Raw genomic sequence first — 12,858 nt, forward strand, 5'->3', positions numbered from 1 at the left:
GCAGATGGACCAACAGTGGATGTACGGTGATCGGTGCACCATAGCGTGGATTAATGGTCTAAAATCTTTTCTCGATACGATGAGTCTCATATATCATCGAAAGGTTTCATGTGCTGTCCATGCCACACTTGCATAAATAATAAGGAATTCTCTAAAATAAACACTGTACTCGTCCACCTTATTGAAAGGGTTTCATGGATAACTATACTCTTTGGACCAACCACGGTGAATCTCAAGTAGATGAAGATGATGATGATAATAACAATCCAGACTTGGCTCACTTATATGAAGCGGGTGCTTTTGATGATGAACCAATGGATGAGGCTAAAGAAAATACCGCAGAAGAGCTGCCACATGACGAACTAGGTCAGGTGTTGCAGACGCACAGAAAGACAGTGAAACTGTGAAGGAGTCAAAAAAGTTTGAGAAGATATTGGAGGATCACAAAAAGTTATTGTATCCAGATTGCAAATGGGGGCAATAAAAAGTTGGGTAGCACACTGGAATTGCTGCAGTGAAAGGCATCAAATGGTGTTACCGATAAAGGCTTTGAGGAGCTACTGGGAATCGTAAAGAACATGCTTCCTGAGGGTAACGAACTGCTCTCGATAATATACGAAGCAAAAAAGGTTATTTGCCCTTTTGGATTGGAGGCACAAAAGATTCGCATATCTTAATGATTGTATCCTCTATCGCGGCGATGAATATGAAGACCAGTAACATTTGAGTACTTGTAAGGAAACAACTTGTGTGGCTACTTGTTATAATATTGAAGTGTATATAAATTGTATATATATAATATATATGTAGTCGTTTTTGCTATGCAAATACGAGTACGGATACGGATACTAGCTATACATAAATGGATACGAATATGAATATGAATTCGAATTAAAACTAAAAAGAAAAGAAAAGAAAAAAACATAAGCAAACAAATAAAAAATAAAAAAGTTAGTACCGGCTACTAAACTACTGCTCCAACCAGTGCTGTTGGAGCGGTAGTTTACCAGCTGGTAGTATCAGGTATTGCGCCCGGTATCAAATGCATGCTAGTTTAGTACCGTCCAGCCAGTATCGGACGGGGAACCGATACTAACCGGGGATTCCCGCCCGGTACTAATACTGTGATCTCTAGCTGTGTATTGACTAGGCAATGTGTATAGCTGTGCATGTAATGAGATTATTATATATTGTCCTCTATATATGCAGATGAAAAGATCCACAAATTATTGACGCTGGCACGAGCGTAGGTGACATTCGACGTGATGTTAGACATACCATCCGGCCAGTTATAAGGGGTGATAAAAGGTCTCAAATTTTAGTCTAGATAATCTAAGTGTCGGGCTCTAATCTTATTTAATTTTAAGCTAAAAATATATAAGAGCCAAATTTAATTATGAAGAGAGCATTAGGATCATGATCCGTTACGACTCATAGTTGCACTGGTCAGAGTCTGCTGGTCTTGTATATACTCCTGTAACACATAGTATCAAGCTTATTCATTGATGCAGGGAAACTGATTCATTAAATTCAATGTATGTCTTTTTCGTAGCCCTTTGGGACTATTGTATACATGCCCCTTCTTTGAACTCCACAGTTGCCGCTCTTTTTTTAAAACTTTACACAAAGATATAATAATGAAATTGTAATAATATTACTGAAGGCATTGCCATAGTTTCCATAAGAAAAATAAAAGTGGTGTGAAGTATATGTTGTATAAATAAAATTGACTAAGGTGTCAAGTAACACAGAATGAGAGTAATTAGTATCCAAGCAAGCTAAGATAGAGGTGTGAAAATGGTATGAACATCATTTATTTTAATTGCAATCATTAGAAGAATAAAGAAGAATTATTGCATTCTATAACTGATTTTTTCTCATATGAATTCACGCAAGACTAGCCAGCGGTGGATGGTTTAGCTGACAAGAGTAACTATATTGGTGATAACATAAAAAAAAACTAAAAAAATTGCGCTCGCAGTGGATCACTCGATGCTTTACTCGTCGTGAGTAGGACTAATCCAGTATTTTTTTGGATTAAGTAGGATAATCTTTTTTAAATAAATAAGTAGGATAACCTAGTTAGCACACGTTAGTCCGAAAGGTGCAATTGCAAGTTGCAACTCGAATAACAAAAGACAAGGAGAGAAATTCTAGTTTGACCAGTAGTGTAGAAGACAAGGGCCGTTTCATGGCCCAAAGACATCTCAAATGTTACGCTCCTTTGAGGTGGGCCTTTAACAGATTCTATATTTTTCATTAACTTCGGCTATACCCTTCCACTCTCAAGAAATGAAGCACATTCCTCCCCTCTCAAGAAATAATGGACCCTACACATAACCTTGATATGTAAGGTAACCACTGTTGGACCAAAATCGCAAGACCCGAAATTCTTTTCCTGAACTCTGCTGTAAGCAGGAAGCCACGAAGGCAATAGGGCATGCACAAAACAGTTTCATAATATTATCCATACGACCACAGCAGCTCAGATGCATTTAGAAGTTCACCACATTGGGTACAACAGAACAAAGAGGTTGGTTTTACACTAGCAGGACCGCATTGATACAACCATCATTCTCTGGATTGTTAGTAACTTGAGCGTATTTACCTGCACCATGGCAAACAGCAATTACTGAAGCTGACAAGGTAACGCAAAATAAACGGATCGCAACAATGATGTCTTACCCCAGACAACTTTTCCAGCGGGGGTCACAAGACCAAGTTCACTCACATTAACCTGAAAGTTAATTCTGTGAGCTAGGCATATGCAACTAAAGAACAATTATGATACCATGAAGTAAGCAAAATGCACGACATACCTCAATGATGGTACCTCTCGTCATAACTCCAAGAGATGTATACATTGGACCATTAGGATTTTTCTTTACTGAGATGATGTCAAGGTTAAACGTGCACTTCAATTCAGGATGCGTAACATGAGCTTTGGTGAAACGCAAGCCAGTCGGCCGGATGAACCGCTCATACTTTGGGGGCTTCCTTGTAAATCCAGGTCCAACAAATGTTGCTTTTGTGACCATTCTCTTCCACTGCTTATCTGCAGTTGAAAATAAGTTCAACCATTATTTAGTTTTCCGTGACCATAATTTCTTTTGAGGTTTTCATGTTTGTTCAGCATGCCAAAGTCCAAATGAAAATTGATTGCAGGGCTACACCTCTAGAAATGATAATGACTACCGTTATTTCAGGACGAGATGATCAGCTACCATGCGTCGTTGTTAATTTAGCTAGTGGAAATTAAAATTCGGCATACGAATTGTTTCCCATGCAGAATACACTTCGTTGCAAAAGAAACTGATACGAAAGACATATAGATGCTCAAAAAAATTACAAACAAACTTCATAAAAGTTACTCTACAAATGATTAATCTTTTGCAGACATTAGCAAAGCTCATCAGCAATACGAAGTTAGTACAACAATACTTACTTTTCCGTTTGCCAGTCCGCATGACTTTGAACATCTCTTCTTCTGCCACAGGTCTGACCTGAAGGGACATTAATTTTAATTGCCATGAGTCAATAAAGGAATTGCATACTGCTTGTATTCCTTTAACTCTTTTATCTCTTCTGATAATATCAAGACATGCTTTATTTCTTTAAGATTTTACATAAGACTATATTGATATATATTGAAGAGGGTGTTCTTTAAAAAACTGACCTTTGGCAAAGGAACATCCCATTTACCAGCTTTCTCCTTCCTCTTTTGCTTAATAGTGTTACTAAGAACCTGCATGCCATGAAACAGAAGTGTTCAGGTATACTTCTTAAAAGTGAATATAAGAGGAATACAAGGATGAAGCAATCACTTTTGCACGTTGTGTCTGATCACGATCAAGTAGATACGGCGGGAGAGCTCCTTCCTGAACATCCTCAACCTTATCCCTCTTAGTTGACTCATCATGCATCTTCAGACTGCAGAAAATTTGTCACCAATAAGCACAGCATGTAGTCAGCATGGCAGAGTACATTGTTTTAAAGTACAAACACACCATATAAATTTACATAATCCCAGCAACACCAGAAAGAAGCAACCTATGTCTGTAAGCCTAAATACCGCGCTCGTCAAATAAATTAGTACCTATATACCAATTTGAATCCAGCAGATCAATGAATCTGGTGCCAAATATACAGTTTGAGCTTCCAAATAGAATATTAAATCATCAATCATGTGTAAATTCCAGTAATCAGGAGCACCTATGCAAAACTAAGCAGCTTCAGGTGCACATTGAAATTGAATGGATTAAAAAAACATTTTGGAATTTCCTGCGCAGAAACTTAATGCTCCATCTTAATCCCGTCAACTCTCAAATGTTTCACCCAATACTCATAATCACGAGAGAAAATAGGACTTACGTCTTCTTCATCTGTGCCTTCTCGGCATACCGCTTCTTGGCAAACCTCTTGCCCTTGGCACCCAGAAGCTGCACCACAACGAAATTGAACAAACACAAGCGCAAGCATCAGTACAAAACAGAACACCAAAAGAATGACAGAAGAGGGGGCACAATTTCTCCAATTGGGGGCCACCCGCTACCCACCTTCCGGGCCTGCTCCGACCGCTTGTGAACCTCGCGCGCCTCGCGCTTGCGCTTCCGCTCCTCATAGTCCGGCCGCCGCCCATGGCGCTTCTGGTGCAGCTCTATGTAGTCTCCCTGCGGCTGCAGCGCGATACCAAAGCACAGGAAAATTCAGCAATGTATCGGGGAAAATCAACCAAAAAGCGAGAGGGACCAACGCATTCATATTTCGCGACGGATTAGCGCGGGAGTCGAGAAGATTTCGTTCCCAGGCGGGAAGGACTGGAGCAGGGGACTTCGCACTTACCATGGCGGCGAAACCCTAGCGGCGCCCGGTGCAGGGGAGGGGGGAAGGGAAGAGAGAAGGAGCCGTTGCGGCTTGGCTATTTATATGTGCCTGCGCCATCCGAGCTGTGCGCGATCGGCATCAGCACGTGAGAGTCGCGTGATGTGATGCATGGGCCGGGCCTCACGGGCCGTGAAGCAAAAGCTTTCGTCTCTCCTCTCCGAAACGAGGATCTATTTGCAATTTCTAAATTTATCGAGGGGAAAAGAACTAAAGGAGCATCGGGCCGCCGTCCCCTCCGCTTCCTCTCCCCCGCCGGTCGCCATCCCCACTCCCCTGCGAGCTCAAACCAAACCAAACCCCTGCTAGGGTTTGCGCTCCGGGCATGCTCCCCTCATAGCCACCAACTCCCATGGCCCTAGCCCCCTCCTCCTGGCAAAGAACGCCGCCCGCCCTTTCCGACAACCGCCGCAAGCGCCGCCCCGACGCCTCCCCCCCGTCCCATCACTTCCACGGCCCGCAAAGCCACAGCCGCCTAAGCCAGCGCCTGCGCCGCTGGTTCCCGCTCCCGCCGCAGGCGAGGTCCGTCGTATTCGACATGGGCAACTACGTCTCCGGCCTCTTCGGAGGCCGGCAGCCCAAGGACAATGGGCTGGGGTTGTTAAAGAGCTGGTACGATGCGCGGTCGCGGGATCTCACGGTGGCTACGGATGAGGAGACCGGGACGGCGCAGCGCTTGCTGGACCGGAGGGTTAAGGATTCGAGGAAGGCTGCATTGGAGGCGGTGAAGCGCCAGCAGCGGCAGAAGAGCGAGCCGTACTACAAGAAGGCGCTCGAGGAGGCGAGACGGAACGACGGTAGGTTGGAGGAGATAGGGATCGAGGTGAGGCTCAAAGAGGAAAAGCTTGCTGAGATACGGAAGTTAGACAAGGCTGCCAAGGAGGTAATTTGATCGTTTTTTTTTTTACCCTCCTCATGCTTTGCTAGTGTTATGCTCGGTGGATTGGAAGAAAATCACTATATCAGTGATCAAGTTTTTGTCTTGCACTGAATTGATGGGGCTTTCATGGAATCTATTCTCTGGAAAAGAATAGTCTTAAGTGAATTGTTATGAAATTCTTTTGAGTTGCAAGCCTCAAACAATTTTATGATTCCTGCTTTGCATTAGAATTTTGGCTCTGCCGAAAGTTACACTGACATTTTAAGATATTTATATTTACATGTCCGATAAAAAAATTAAGCACACTTATCTAGGGAATTACATATAAAAAGGGATTTATTAGAGAACTTAACTATTTGGTTGGTTAAGCCAACATTTAATTGAAGAAAACTTAAAAGAGGCACGAGTGATTTTTTTTTAAAGAATAGCTTGGATAAAAGCTGCATGCCTGTTCAAAGAGCTATATTCCCATTTTATGAACATGTTTGATGGCAGCCCTGCACCAATTAACTGTTGGTTTGCTTGCATTCATCTTTCACTATTTCAGGATTTGTCTGAACTATTTAAGCCTCTCACTGAGGAGGAGGAAAATGAAGTTCATGACTGTTTCCATGCTAGAGGTCCAAGGTACTTTTGACCACCCTGCTTGCATGTCATTTAAAGCTTTCTATATGCCATGTAAGCTTAACTGAGCGCTTGTTTTCCCGAACCAGTAGCAAAGTCCTAGTGCTGCATGAACCGTCGAACATTGAGGTTAGCAAAGAGAAATTCCAGTGCTTGAGACCCCGTCACTGGTTAAATGATGAGGTAATACTCTTTCTGAATATGCTGAACAGACTTCACTGATTCTCTCTTTTAAAAGGGTGAGTGACGACATATATCCGTGCATGACGATGATAAATATTTCTCTTATTTGTAGGTTATTAACCTATACCTAGAATTGTTGAAGGAGAGGGAAAAAAGAGAGCCGAAAAGGTTTCTGAAATGCCATTTCTTTAATACATTCTTTTATAAGAAGGTTAGATTGTACGCTTCTTTATCCTTCAACTTTTACGTTACATCTCTTTTCTGTACTTAAGTTGGCATGTTTTTGGCATATATTCTCCTTTAAGCTGTTCTTTTATTTTGTTTCTCCAGTAACTAGTCAATGTTGATTTGGATTTTCTGCATCTTATAAGAAATATGTATGTGGTTTATGTACATGCATCACATCGAGCATTTGTCAATATGTGAATATTGTAGCACTGCTAATCCTGCATAATTATATATCAGTTAATACATACTATCTTATTACTGTTTAGGCAAATAAATTACTTCTAGTCTTAATGCGACCAATCTGCAATGGTATATGATCACTATAATTTGGAAAATTTGATTGCATGATAACATGCATTTGTAGGCATTCGAATTAGCTATTGCGCTCCTGAATTTCTTTGGAGTTTGCCTTCTTGGTTCCATTAGATTGTATCTTTTTTTCAAACACCTTAGTGTGGTAATTTTTACAGATATATTAGGCGGACTCCGTTTGTTCACTTTTTTTCTTTTTCTTTTTGTTAGTTGGGTGTATGCTAATTGTATTTAATGAAATCAGTGTCTTTGCTACCTTCACTGGTGGCGTGGACTTTTGCATTGCATTTATGCCTTTGGTTTGGTTTTCATTCACGGGAAGAAAAAATTATTACCATATGAACATCCTTACTGACTTCCTGTATTGTTGCTCAGCTTGCTTGTGGAAAAAATGGTTATGACTACAAATCTGTTAAAAGGTGGACTACCCATAGGAAGTTGGGATATGAGCTCATTGAATGCGATAAAGTAAAGTGAATGATTTATTCTTTATATCATTAGCTGTTTCCACCCTTTGGCTTGCTTTTTCTCATGGTGCTTTCTGAATTTCTTTGTAGATCTTTGTCCCTGTGCATAAAGATGTGCATTGGTGCTTAGCAATTATAAACATGAAGGAAAATACATTTCACTATCTTGATTCTCTTGGTGGAACGGATCATAATGTACTAAACATGCTGGTAAGCCTATGTCTGTTTGCTCTTTTTTTTTTGCATGCTAAATTTTTTGAGAAGTCTTGCTAACTACACAACTATTTACTCCATTTCTGTCAGCATTTCATTATATTAATATTCTTTCCAATCCTCGTTAGGATTGGTGAAATAGTAGATGGCTGTGGACTTCAGCATATCTGTTATGCCCTTTCACATGGTCCTTGAGACCTTGTTCTCTAACCCAATCTACTCTAAATGACAGAAAAACAATAGCTGAGTCTGTTGGTAGGCTTGTTTAATATCATAAATCGAGATGCTTCAAAGTTAAGTGGGGCTTAATGAGTTAAAAATGGTGATATACATGTGTTTTCCACATGCAGGCTCGATATATTGCAGAGGAAGTGAAGGACAAAAGTAACAAAGTAATTGACACCAGTTCGTGGCATGAAGAGATAGTTGATGGTATTCCTTTACAACAGAATGGGTATGTCTTGTCTATAGTGATGATTCTTTCCTTCATAAATCATGTGCCATTTAGTAGACTAGGTAGTGTGCACCTCCCTCCCACAATTGGCCATTTAGATAACTTCTACCATATCGACCCCTGCGTGCAATTCTTATGAAACCACCTGCATCTACTTGAGATATAGAAGGTTTGGGCCTGAAATAAACATAAAAGTTATTGATGCAGTTGGGAGTTTTGTAGCACGCATTAGAAATAAACTTTACAGTCATATGTGTTAGAAGCAACAAGGATTGTTTTAAGTGAATAAAAACTTTTCCCTTTTCAGTTTTACTTTTGCTTTTTCATTTCTTAGAAATTTCTCATTTTCAATACTGTCAACATAAATTGTTTGAACTTGAATGGTTCTTTTTTTTATGCATGGCTCATTAAATTGGGAAGTGAATGTGCCCCTACGTTTTATTTCTGAAGTTGTTAATACTAAGTTCGGTGCCAACCAAAATGTTCCCCTACCTCCACTGAATGTATTTTCCACTAGACATGCAGCTTTATTTGAAATCATCATATGCAGTGTGTTTTCTGTACCCAAGTACTAATAAGGAAATTTATGGTGGTAGACAAAAGACCAAAAATTTAATTGTAGCTGGCTCAAGCATTTCTTTTTCATTGTAACAAGTGACGAAAATATGTCCGACAAAAGCGTGTTTTTGTTGTAACAGGTGGGACTGTGGTATGTTTATGCTCAAGTACATTGATTTCCACAGCAGAGGATTAAGCCTATCTTTTAGTCAGGTGGGTATACATGCTTGCCCAACTATCTTTCAGACACTGTAAGCAAGCGTTTAGCTAAGTGCTCTTTTGACTGCATGAAGCTGCTTGTTTTAGTCATCAGGGTATAGTATAATAATGTGATTACCTGAGATAATCTGCCTGTTTTGGTGTGATTACACAGAATGATACTTATCCAAAAGAATTGCTTCTTTTCTGCAGGAACACATGGAATATTTTAGGAAGAGAACAGCGAAGGAAATCTTAAAATTAAGAGCTGACTGAATATTCAACTGATGGATAGCACATCCTTCTCTTTATGATATAGAAGCTGACTTTTTGTAGTGTGTTTCGGGAACTAGAATAGAAACTGATTGACACGTCACTGTGCATCGTTGAGCCTAATTCAAACCTGTAAATCCTTTATTGGATGCTTGTCGCATGACAGCCTCAGCTTCTTCGGGTGCTGACGTCCAATGATGTAAAGGCTACCGATTTTCTGTAAAGCCATTGTCTAGGGATTTTGTTGGAAGAAACAGTGAGGGGGAAGTTGAGTTAGATATAGGTACACTGATATTTGTGTGTGGTTATAGTTATGTGCTAGGATTATTCTTTTTTGGGCATATATGGTTATAAGTTTGAACTTAAGACCTCTGTGGCTTCTGTTGATTGCGAATAAGTTCCTCAAGAGTTGAGCCGAACTGACGAAGTGACAAACCTAAAAAGCAAATAGAAAAATTGGAGGAGCGAAACCAGCACAACAATTCACAAGACGTAGGTTTTACACCTGTACCCAGATGAGAGGTATAAAAAAATAACAAAAATAGTGATATAAAAAAATAACAAAAATGGCGATATAAAAAATAACAAAAATGGAGATGCGGGGTATCGATCCCCGTACCTCTCGCATGCTAAGCGAGCGCTCTACCATCTGAGCTACATCCCCTTTGTGGTTAGCATTAAGCTATGTTTTCAACTCATTATGCATTTACGCTGAGTAACGCTGTAACATGCACCTTCTCTTGGATGTATGGCGATACATGAATATCTCGTATGTGCAGCAGCACGTGTAAATACATATTACAAAAGGAACTAAACATCATGGACTATGCACCCAGGAGGAACCCATCAATGTATTTGACACCACTTGGCTTGCTAGAAATTCGGCAGGCCAGGTTGGACAAACAATAGGGAGGTTGGAAAAGTACATAGAAAAATGGAGCTTAAAGTAAACCTATCTTCTTGAAAGTTCGATTGGCCCGCACCCTAACATCATGAACTTGTCAAACAAGACCTTACCTTAAACCGAACCCCTAGCAACTCAGTTGTATTTCAGAAAAGCATAGTACGGCATCTACCTTAAACAAATCGGTCTGAAGAAAGAATTTAAAATTGACCTAAGCAAACCCTATTTGATCAAAAACCAATAATTTTTTAGATTAAGGAAGAATCCGATCTTGAACATTCACAAGTGAACGTCTACAACCATAAAGAAAATCTAGCCACATAGCCAGACGATACACGAGAGTACTTGGACTCCAAACTTCAAAACTGAAGAATTAATACAACAAGAAAGAGAGAGACTAAGAAAAAAGCTTGAAAGACTAAGTTTCAAACTTCTCCTAAGTTCTTGCTTCAATTCAATCTTGTCTTGATCCTTGTCAATAATAAAAACTCCTCGCATCTATTGTCTTCTTAAAAACTGTTAATGTGAAGATCGTTCTTACTGTTTGACTACTAAATACTTCATGATATGTCTTGTCGCGTAGACACCGCACTAAGTCGATCCCTACCACGAACTCGATCACTCTTACATCTTCATCCCTCCACACTGACCATGATCGCCCTCCCGAGGACTCCATAGCAACGCCCCAGCAGGAGAGCAACATTAAGATGCCGTCATGGCCCGAACCAACAATCAATTGTTCGGTTTTCACTTCGAGCAATCCTTGGAGGTTGAGGTCCTCACAGCAACGCCCTCAAGAAGGAGAATGATGCACCATAGCAACATCGTTACCGGCAAGCAACGGTCGAAGACCGGGCAAGACTTTCGTCCGAGAACCTGCACAACCTGACGACCACCCACCTCTAGCATCCGCCACCATAATCGCGCAAACGCCCAAGGCTACACCAGAGGCCTACCAGCCTCCAGCAACACTCGAGCCGCGCGCCGCCTCTGCAAATAGACGGCATCGACTGCGGGCCGCCCTACCGGCCACCGCCACCGCCATGGTGCGGGCGTGCCGGGGTCGGGCAGAGTGCTGCCACCATGGCCCACCGGAAGAGGAGAGCTCGGGCTAAGCCAAGCCCCTCCATCGCCCACCACGCGTCTCAGGCTGCCAGATCTGCCCCAGGCCGCCCGGCCACCACCACCGCCGTAGCATGTCAGGGAAGGAAGCCATGCCGCAGATCATCGGCCACTGGGCCTCCACCATGGGGAGCCATGCTACCGGCCGCCAGGCCCCCGCCATAGGGAGCCGCGCTGCAAGCCGCCGTGCCCCCGCCATGGGGAGCCGCCATCCGCCGCTGCCGACGCCCGCGTTGCCATCGCCGCCACCCACAAAACTCGATCTAGATCTAGAGGAGGAGGGGAAAGGGGGAGGAAGGTGTGGAACTCCTCGCCGCCGCCGTCCTTGCGGCCGCCGGGCTTCCGGCAACCCTCTCAGGCAGCGGCGAGGCTGGGGAGGGGGAGGGGCGCGGCCGGCGGCGGTACGGGCTGGGGAGGGAGATGGAGAGACGGTGTCAAAAACCAACATAGATTGAGACAATCAAGTTTCTTTTGTGGGCGTAGTTTTACTCAGATTAAATTCGGGTCTCATGACTCACGTTGACACCCAACAAAACACTTTGGGCTTCGAGGCTATACAGGTTTCAGATACCCGGTGATGGTTTTTATGTGCAACGTAGACTCAGGCGCAGGGCTAGTTTGATCAATCCGGATCCAATTATTCGATAACATGACATCAACGTGACAATATCGCACCCACTCCGACCACTTTGATGGCCACGAGCCTTCATGGCCACCGCCATCCGTTGTACCCTGAAGCTAAGTGTATGGTTACACATTCGCCATATCAAGTTGTCTCGTATAGTGTCATATAGAATTTTTAATGAGGTGGAGAAGAATGGAAAATTAAACAACCGGTCTCATCAGCTAAAATTTAAAGTTAAGAATATTACTCCCAATCACTATAGAAATGGCGTTTAGGTTGTCTAAAACGGGAGTAATCTGCCCTGGTCGGGCATTGTTTTTTTTCTCTTTGCACTTTGGTGCTTATGTGTTGGCGTGAGCTTTAACCATGCGTTGTTTTGAACTCTATTTATCTGCTCTTCTTAATATAAAGATACGTAGCTCTTCTGCGTATTCGAGAAAAAAATTATTATAGAAGTTATTATTATAATGCAACTCACAATTTTTTATCTTACAAGTTCAAAGATATAGTATTAGTATGATATAAAAAAATATTTTAGATATTACTATTTATTAAATCGTCTCGACGGCTCAACCCGTAAAGATGGATCCGTCTGCACGCGCTTCCCTGTCAAGGTTCACGGGTCACGGCTAGCCCCGCGCGCCCGCCGCTTGACCACCGTCCCGTGTCCGCGCAGCCCAGCACCGCGCCGCGCCGCCAAGGTGCCTTGGCTCCTGGCACGGCGACGGCGCCGAGGCCTCGTAGGGAACACACGCGCCAGCGCCGCAGGCCCGCGGCATGAGGATGTGTCCGCGCCGGGTCTGTCTGTTGACACGCGCAACAAACAATGAAACAGACCGCCGACGGCCAACGTTTTCCCCCATTTTTTCTCCCAGGCCGCTCCGTGCGACGCATTCCCAGATCGCGTGCGTCCAGTGCACGGCGTGCAACGGAATC

At 42.6% G+C, this 12,858-nt stretch overlaps 2 protein-coding genes and 1 non-coding gene across 4 annotated transcripts; 1 reads left to right on the forward strand and 2 right to left on the reverse strand.

The window, feature by feature from the left end:
• Positions 1 to 2,393: 2,393 nt before the first annotated feature.
• LOC112876277 (ribosome biogenesis protein NSA2 homolog) lies at positions 2,394 to 4,939 on the reverse strand. Its single transcript, XM_025940352.1, has 9 exons — positions 4,843 to 4,939; positions 4,557 to 4,676; positions 4,372 to 4,439; positions 3,825 to 3,930; positions 3,677 to 3,745; positions 3,446 to 3,503; positions 2,820 to 3,055; positions 2,686 to 2,737; positions 2,394 to 2,608 (listed from the first exon to the last, which is right to left on the reverse strand). Exons 1-9 carry the CDS (start codon positions 4,843 to 4,845, stop codon positions 2,541 to 2,543), a joined length of 780 nt encoding a protein of 259 aa, XP_025796137.1. The 5' UTR covers positions 4,846 to 4,939; the 3' UTR covers positions 2,394 to 2,540.
• A 141-nt stretch (positions 4,940 to 5,080) lies between these two features.
• Positions 5,081 to 9,637, forward strand: LOC112876276 (ubiquitin-like-specific protease ESD4). Of its 2 annotated transcripts, none has more exons than XM_025940351.1 (9): positions 5,081 to 5,764; positions 6,309 to 6,388; positions 6,478 to 6,568; positions 6,681 to 6,779; positions 7,484 to 7,576; positions 7,666 to 7,785; positions 8,139 to 8,242; positions 8,941 to 9,013; positions 9,212 to 9,637. In XM_025940351.1, exons 1-9 carry the CDS (start codon positions 5,234 to 5,236, stop codon positions 9,272 to 9,274), a joined length of 1,254 nt encoding a protein of 417 aa, XP_025796136.1. In that variant the 5' UTR covers positions 5,081 to 5,233; the 3' UTR covers positions 9,275 to 9,637. The 2 variants fall into 2 exon arrangements, with proteins under 2 accessions (XP_025796136.1, XP_025796135.1); XM_025940350.1 differs by having other exon boundaries at positions 5,082 to 5,764; positions 6,475 to 6,568.
• Positions 9,638 to 9,862: 225 nt separating this feature from the next.
• Positions 9,863 to 9,935, reverse strand: TRNAA-AGC. The gene has a single exon. It is a non-coding gene; the product is annotated as a tRNA-Ala (tRNA).
• Positions 9,936 to 12,858: the final 2,923 nt, after the last annotated feature.

The sequence above is a fragment of the Panicum hallii genome, chromosome 9, assembly GCF_002211085.1.
Source record: "Panicum hallii strain FIL2 chromosome 9, PHallii_v3.1, whole genome shotgun sequence".
Classification (NCBI taxonomy): domain Eukaryota; kingdom Viridiplantae; phylum Streptophyta; class Magnoliopsida; order Poales; family Poaceae; genus Panicum; species Panicum hallii.

What these genes read in the sequence shown, in the direction of transcription:
- LOC112876277 (XM_025940352.1), bottom strand. An exon ending in ATCAGACACAACGTGCAAAA is followed by an intron (nt 3,746 to 3,824) that starts GTGATTGCTTCA and finishes CATGGCATGCAG; the next exon opens with GTTCTTAGTAACACTATTAA. An exon ending in GCGGACTGGCAAACGGAAAA is followed by an intron (nt 3,056 to 3,445) that starts GTAAGTATTGTT and finishes TTTCAACTGCAG; the next exon opens with ATAAGCAGTGGAAGAGAATG.
- LOC112876276 (XM_025940350.1), top strand. Translation starts at nt 5,234, where the DNA reads ATGGCCCTAGCCCCCTCCTCCTGGCAAAGAACGCCGCCCGCCCTTTCC. An exon ending in TAGACAAGGCTGCCAAGGAG is followed by an intron (nt 5,765 to 6,308) that starts GTAATTTGATCG and finishes TCACTATTTCAG; the next exon opens with GATTTGTCTGAACTATTTAA. An exon ending in GTCACTGGTTAAATGATGAG is followed by an intron (nt 6,569 to 6,680) that starts GTAATACTCTTT and finishes TCTTATTTGTAG; the next exon opens with GTTATTAACCTATACCTAGA.